At 43.5% G+C, this 7,166-nt stretch overlaps 1 protein-coding gene across 2 annotated transcripts; it reads right to left on the bottom strand.

The window, feature by feature from the left end:
* Positions 1-560: 560 nt before the first annotated feature.
* On the bottom strand, positions 561-6,842 carry nr2f2 (nuclear receptor subfamily 2, group F, member 2). Of its 2 annotated transcripts, none has more exons than XM_061035235.1 (3): positions 5,574-6,842; positions 4,011-4,556; positions 561-1,841 (listed from the first exon to the last, which is right to left on the bottom strand). In XM_061035235.1, the coding sequence occupies exons 1-3, from the start codon at positions 6,022-6,024 to the stop codon at positions 1,567-1,569; spliced, it is 1,272 nt and encodes a 423-aa protein (XP_060891218.1). In that variant the 5' UTR covers positions 6,025-6,842; the 3' UTR covers positions 561-1,566. The 2 variants fall into 2 exon arrangements, with proteins under 2 accessions (XP_060891218.1, XP_060891219.1); XM_061035236.1 differs by having other exon boundaries at positions 4,011-4,538; positions 5,574-6,841.
* Between the last annotated feature and the right edge of the window lie 324 nt (positions 6,843-7,166).

Here is a 7,166-nt window from a genome sequence, read left to right as displayed (position 1 = left end):
TTATATCTATACAGTCAAAAAAGAGAGAGAGAAAACATTTACATTTATATATCAAAGGTAAAATAGGTTAGCGACCTGTGGCCATGCATTCACAGTCTAAATATACATGAAAAAGAAAACATTTGTAGTAATATGTATATACATTAAAAACAGAACTTTCAGTGCTACTAGCTAAGTCTGCCACTCAATTTTGAAGACGTTGTATTACCGAGAGAGAAAAAAAAATGGCAACCACAGATTTTTCTTAATCACATATACTTTGTATAAAGGAAAAAAGTCGTTGAAAATGAATTGACCTATATTTACAAGAATACTGCCTCTAATCAGCGTTTGTCACGTGAAATAACACGACTGAAGTTTCAGATCTAATTGTGTTGTCCCCCCCAAAAAAATGTCGTGCAGGCCTACTTTAACAACGTTTGGATAAGAAATCACATCATGCTTATCAGGCACTTAATGCTTGAAGTGAATAAAGGGTGACATTTCAGGGACGCTTTAATAATACTGCTATTAAACACTACTCCGGCTAGGCTTCAAACTTTTATGACCCTTGACCTCAAAAGTTTTTTTAATTTTTTTTAATTTTTTTTTTTAGAGAAGTCAGGTATGATTTCAGTGCAGCTTGAATCACTGCGCACGCTCTTGTGTGCACGTGTCACGCTTAAAGAGCAACAGCAGGCTACTTGTTGGATTTGTATTTGTATTATATCAAATTGGGGAACTGTTTATATATAGTCAAACTAGATGAACTGGGAAAGACCCTCCAGCAAACAATTTGGAAAATATATTTTCTAAAAAAAAAAAAAAAAGTATTTTTCACTGGGTCATAAAGTTGAACATGAACTCCACAAACTCCCTCATGGTGTTGGTCATCCTAACAATATAAGTGCGCTTGCAGCATTAAGCCTAGTTTATAAGCCTATACTCCTATTGCTGTGGTTTTAATTCTTTTTAGAACGTTTTTTTCAACATCATTTCACCTTTTCAAAATAAAATCATTGTCTTAGAAAATAACACCACCTGTACTACAGAAATCACATAGGCCGGTTTGGAACCAGAAAGGAGGAACAAAGAAAGTACAAAACACAGCTATACATGGACACAGGACAAGTCATTTAGAGAAAAGAAAAATTCACGTTTTCGTATTTTCCCTTTCTCCAGTTTTTTTCCTTTTTTGAAACCAAATTATCATTTTTAAATGCACTTAATACTTAAATTTTCCTCACGAAGATCAACAAAAAATCCCCTCCACCCCCCTCATTTCTTCTTTCATTAGAAAAAATGAATCGAAGCAGGTTGTTCTGGGAGCTTGTTTCTGCCATTTTGAAAGTTCAGTGGATGTCTCAATTTTTTTGGGGGAGCATTGGGGGGGGGGGGGGGGGGGGGGATTCACAGTCATTTACGTCAAAGTCTTTCTTCATGAAAGCCAGCCCCGTGTAACAGCCGGTTGCTTTTTTTTATTCCTTCCACAAAAGCAGCTATAATCATTGTAGTCTCGCAGCCCCGCGACCCTCCTCCCCTTCCCCTCCCCAGCCCCACCTTTTGTTTGTTCGTCTCCTTCTTGGTTTACTGAATTGACATGTAAGGCCAGTTAAAACTGCTCCCCGACAGCAACATATCCCTGATGAGAGTTTCAATGGGGGTTTTACCTACCAATCGGACGAAAAATAACTGTTCTATGACCGAGGAAGAGACTGTGCGGAGGGAAGGCAAGCGGAGTAACAACTTCCCAAAGCGTGTGGGCTGGTTGGGGTACTGGCTCCGGACGTATTCCTCCAGGGCGCACTGGGACTTCTCCTGCAAACTTTCCACATGGGCCACATCTGAGAGGCCGCAAGCATCTGTGAGGGGGGGAAAGCAAATAAACATTAATAAAGTGTTTCTCTCATGAGGAGGCTTTTCCTAGTGGTGATTTACTGGCGACAACTGATAGCCTGTCAGATAAAAAAAAAAACACATTATGGTTTAAACTGGGCTGTGTTTTATTATTAAAAGTTACTTCACATAGGAATAAATATAGAACTGGTTTAAAATTATTTTACAAAGTCATCATTGAATATTTAGTAATAGGCATACTTTCAAATTTAAAATAACATTGAGCAAGAAGAATTATAAACACACCGTATGGAAATAGTTTCAATGCAATTTCATAACATCGTATATTGCATTGAAAACGACATAATATTTCATGTTTCGTGTGTGTAAAAAGATAGAATTCAAAATAAAATGTGAACTCTTGTTTTGCCTGCAGTCAACAAGCAGCAGATGGAAATTTGAGCTTTGCTTCCCTGACATGTTTCTCATTTTTATCGCCATTACAACCCGCTTATTTCCCTCGACAAAGCCACTTAAAAGTGAGCTAAATAATTAAGCATATTCATAGCCAAAGCCTGTGTTTAGAAACGGGCCCTGTCTTTCACAGTCAGAGGCAGTGCGAGGAGGAGAGAGGGGGGGTGGGTGGGTGGTGGGGGGGAGAGAGAGAGAGACAGGGAAAGACAGGGAGACCTACTGACCTTTAGTGAGCAGAGATTTAGCTTGGAAAAAAAGGGCCATAGCCTACGGAGTTGCCGTCATACTACACCACCGGAGACGCATAATCACTATCTGTGCTGCTGCTGCGTGTGGGCGGCTGCTGATTATGTGCCAAAAACGCTTGTTCGCGCGTTGGTTAACTTTGTAAAGTTTATGCATGACAACAACCCCAAAAACCACCTAAGTAGCAGTAGGCGTGTCATTCAAGCTGCAGCTACACAGCTCAAGTCTAAGCCTCTCTAGGACTCAGGTATGAGGAGGACACATTAAGACATGGCTGCTTTAAAATGAAAATGCAATCACCTGTAATGTGATTTATACTGAAGAATAGACTAACCATGACTAACAGTGAATCCAGAGGTTCGCAGGTGTGGTGTCATGTTGACAGACATTCACTCCATAGTGAAACCTTGTAAATCTCTTCCACACATTAGTTTTTATTTTTTATTATTTTCGCCATATTGCAGCAGCTAATGTAACCAAATAGCAGCGAAGTTTGGGTCATGACCTAGTTCTGGAGCAAGTCCAGAGGCGCCCTGATTCTCACTTTAGGCGCAGAGAATATTCCTGCAAACAAAAAAATGAAAGACGCCCCTTCCTGTCACTGCTCAAAGGGTCCATATCACACACACACACACACACACACACACACACACACACACACACACACACACACACACACAATATTATTATCCTGACATATTTGCAATTACAGGGTGTGTATGGTTTGTTCTGGGGCTTTTTCCCTCGGACATGTGTGTTCACTAAATGACACGAGGAGCGCTGGGCCCTTCTTCGCTTTTTTACTGTGTGCAAATGGCACATTAGGCTTGTCTTTCTTTTTTCTTTTTTTTTTTTTTTTTTTCTCTATTCCCCTCCCCCTCGGAGCCTGACATCATTTATATCTGTCATCCCTACAAACAAGACGTGGGCTTTGCATACATTGATAAATGGCGAAAAATATAATCAAAGTGTAGGAACTCATGTGCAAGCTATTATATTCTTTTAAAAAGGGGGGTTTGGTTTGATTACGCTCGAGGACATTAATGTGAATGAATCAGAATTATATATTAGACCTGAGTGTGTTTTAATGTTGCTGCACTTTCCTCGGTTTTTGTTGTCAATTTAATTAAAAATAAAACTTTGTTCGTGGTCATGCTACGATTTCTAGTTTATCTCTCTCTCTCTCTCTGTGTGTGTGTGTGTGTGTGTGTGTGTGTGTGTGTGTGTGTGTGAGAGAGAGAGATAAATCAGTTGATTAATAAAGTGATTTTATAAATCAGTAGCCTGAAGCATGTGACCGTGAATGCGGCATTTAGGTGGACATTTAAGCAGGGTGTTTTCCTCTCACACAAGCAACAACCGCCAGCCAGGGCAGATAAATATTTGGGTCAGGGTTGATTTAGCTGATGTCAGTGTGCATGTGATGATGCATTCACTGAACTTGGAGTGTGCCCGTCTTTTTTTTTTTGTCTTACCTGTGGTGAAGAGCACAATTGCCTTTAAGCAGCTATATTCAGCAGAGTCAACGTGCAAAGCCTTGAGCTTCTCCACTTGTTCCTGGAAGATCCTAATGTGGTCCATAAAGGCCACCACTCTGTCCGCGGACATGGGGGAGGCGTGCAGGCCAGCCGCCGCCAGGAGAGGAGCCACATGCAGCGGCATGGAGCACTGCGCCGCGTTCAGCACAAATAACTCACTCCACGTCAACCTCAGCAGAGCCACCTGGTCTGTGATCTGCAGGTCTGGAAAGAAGGGAATATTCCTGGCCCACTCCACGGCGCTGAACAGCATCCTGGCTGCTAGTTCACAAATGTTCTCGATGCCCATGATGTTGTTGGGCTGCATGCATTGGCTGCCATACCGGGACGTCGGATAGGGCTCCGCTCTCAACAGAAGAGAGATATATCCGGATAAGTAGGAATGGCAGTGCAGTGGGTCTCCATTTGTCAAGGCGAACTGACCATGATGTGGCTGTGTGGGTGGCACCCGTCCCCTTTGCACGGCTGCAGTAAAAAGAGAAACTACAGATATTGAAGCCTGAATTCTATAAAACACATTATACTCACAAAGAAGCTGGCAAATATTACATCAAATATTCTGAGCCATCAATCAAATGGTTAAGACAATAAATGACACCCAGTATCTAAACACACACACACACACACACGCACACACACACACACACACACACACACAGAGATACATACATACACACACACGCACACACACACATACACACACGTTATGTTATTGCTGTTTTAAAAAATACAGTAGCATTGTTATTAATGAGGCTGTGGTGGAAATACTAATGTGGCGAAACAGCAGAGGGACGGCTCGAACACGTTAAACACACACCATGTGTATGTCTAGCTTTAAAATGATGTTATTCGGCAACAGCAACATGAGCTGGCTGTGAAAGAACACAAAGAGGGCAAGGGAGACCTTGCATGTTTAACCCTTAACCTACTTAGCAATTCATCTCCTTCTACCATTCATACGGGCCCTATTTTTCGACTAATATTCAGAGAATTTCTGCAGGTTATAGCGAGTCTTTGTGCGCCTGATGTCCAGGCTTTAGAGCCCGTGAAGGCGACATGCGGGGCTGGATGTGGAGATGTAGCCTGAACACGCTATGTCTTAATTCGATACTCGCCATAATAGCGCAGGAGGCTGCGTTGTAGCATAGAATTATCACAGCTAAATATAATTTCAATAGCTGTAGCCTGCTCATGGCTCGGATCTTATTTGTAAAAAAAAACGCAGAGCTTTAACGCGCTGGAGCTGTTTACAACAATGCAGCGCAACAACAACAACAAAAAAAAAAGGAAGCTCCGGCGAGCCCAGTCTCCTGCACAGTAGAGAGCCGCTCCATGGCGCTCTGCAGCCGCACAGCCGAGCAGGCAACAGTCGGGGAGGTGGGGGGGAAGAGAGAGAGAACAGCAGGCTATGCACGGGGGGCGATATCTCATCGTTTCATATCTGGAAGAATAAAACGCACAAACACAGAAGAAGAATAAGAAAACAAAAAGTCCTAATACCTTCCCGTCTCATGCCGACTTTGAGGCATTTTTTGAGGCGGCAGTACTGACACTGATTGCGGTGGTGTTGGTCGATTGGACAATTCCTGTTGGCACGACATGTGTAAGTGAGGTTCCGTCGTACGCTCCGTTTGAAGAAGCTTTTGCAGCCCTCGCAAGTAAACTGGCCATAGTGTTTGCCACTGGATTTATCCCCACACACCACACACTCAATGTGCTGCGACTGCTTCTCCGACTGCTGCGACGTCTGGTTCGACGGCGTGGACTGCGTGTTGTTCGGGGGTCCTTGGACCGGCGTCTGAGGGGTCGGAGGGGCGACCTGAGAGGCTGTCAGACTCAACTGGCCTGGCTGAGGGGTGGGAAGAGATAGTCCTCCTTGGGTCTGCGAGGAAAGGGTGCCTTGGGTGTCAGCCACATCGTCCTGGGAGCCTCTCCACACTACCATTGCCATATCTATCAGTCAACGTAAAGAAACTTTTTGTCTGCCGTTTTGCTGTCGCGGGAGGAGAATGTCTCTGGGAAACGAGGCAAAACTGTGACACACAAAATGTCAAAATCTAGCCTACGTTGAATCCACTCCCGAAAAAAGAACTGTCGATTTATTGCTGTTGGAGACGCTGCGAAGCACGTTTTCAAAACTGATGCGATGGCGAGCTGATTCGCTGCCTTGCGCTTAAAGGCCAAGTCCAGGGGCGCTTACAGTCAGCCATCCAGCACAGCCATCAATGGGAGAAGACAGGCTAAATATTCAAATACCCAACCGAGGTAGCATGGATTACTCAGAGGAGGATGGAGCAGGTTGGAGAGAGCGCGCCTGCAGCAGCATGAAACAATCGGTGAAGCACCCTGTAGCAGCTACTATCAAGTTCCAGCACAAGTCTTGAAGAAAATCAACCAACTGGGTAAAAAAAATCGCGTCTTCTTCCTTTTCTTTCCTCTGAGGTGCAGCGCCAAGCAAACGCGCGGCTCAAGCCAATGTTTTTGAGAGGCTGGAATATGAAGACAACTCTCCCCAACGCACACACTCACAAAAAAGCGAAAGCACTAAAAAACAAAAAAAACAAAAAACAGAGATCACAACCTAGAAAACCTCCTCCGTGGACCGAAAAATAATCGGAAAAAGGAGCTCTGAATCAAAGTGATCAAATATGTTAAAAAGGCGGAGGTTAGGAAGTGATTTGCGATTGGTAGGAGCCGGGCTGGCAGAATGCTTTCTCTCTGATCAGCTCACTGAGCTCTCTATATAGTGAACTTTGACACGACTGCTGCAACTTAGCACACGTTACCATGGAGATCTGCTGCCATATAAGGAAGGAGAGTGTGTTTGACTGGTCAGAGCTCAGGGACCTCCCCCTCAACCCTATTGGCTAGTCGGCACTTGTGCTACTTGGTACCTTGCCAGAGCCAGCATGGAGGTCGAGAGGGCCGCTTGGTCCTAAAAGGAGACGTGTTTTTTTTTTTTTTTTTTTTTTTAATCTTTTTCGGAAAAGAGGACTCATTTCTAGTCACTCTATACACACAGAATATATAGACTGTTATCACATGCACGGCCGATATAGAATAAGAAAATGAATAGGGTAAAAAGCATCCTTT

This window comes from Labrus mixtus, chromosome 4 (genome assembly GCF_963584025.1).
Source record: "Labrus mixtus chromosome 4, fLabMix1.1, whole genome shotgun sequence".
NCBI lineage: Eukaryota > Metazoa > Chordata > Actinopteri > Labriformes > Labridae > Labrus > Labrus mixtus.
This window is presented reverse-complemented; position numbering and strand designations above follow the sequence as displayed.

What these genes read in the sequence shown, in the direction of transcription:
- nr2f2 (XM_061035235.1), bottom strand. Translation starts at nt 6,024, where the DNA reads ATGGCAATGGTAGTGTGGAGAGGCTCCCAGGACGATGTGGCTGACACC. An exon ending in AGTCGGCATGAGACGGGAAG is followed by an intron (nt 4,557 to 5,573) that starts GTATTAGGACTT and finishes CAATATCTGTAG; the next exon opens with TTTCTCTTTTTACTGCAGCC. An exon ending in AATTGTGCTCTTCACCACAG is followed by an intron (nt 1,842 to 4,010) that starts GTAAGACAAAAA and finishes CCCCCCTCACAG; the next exon opens with ATGCTTGCGGCCTCTCAGAT.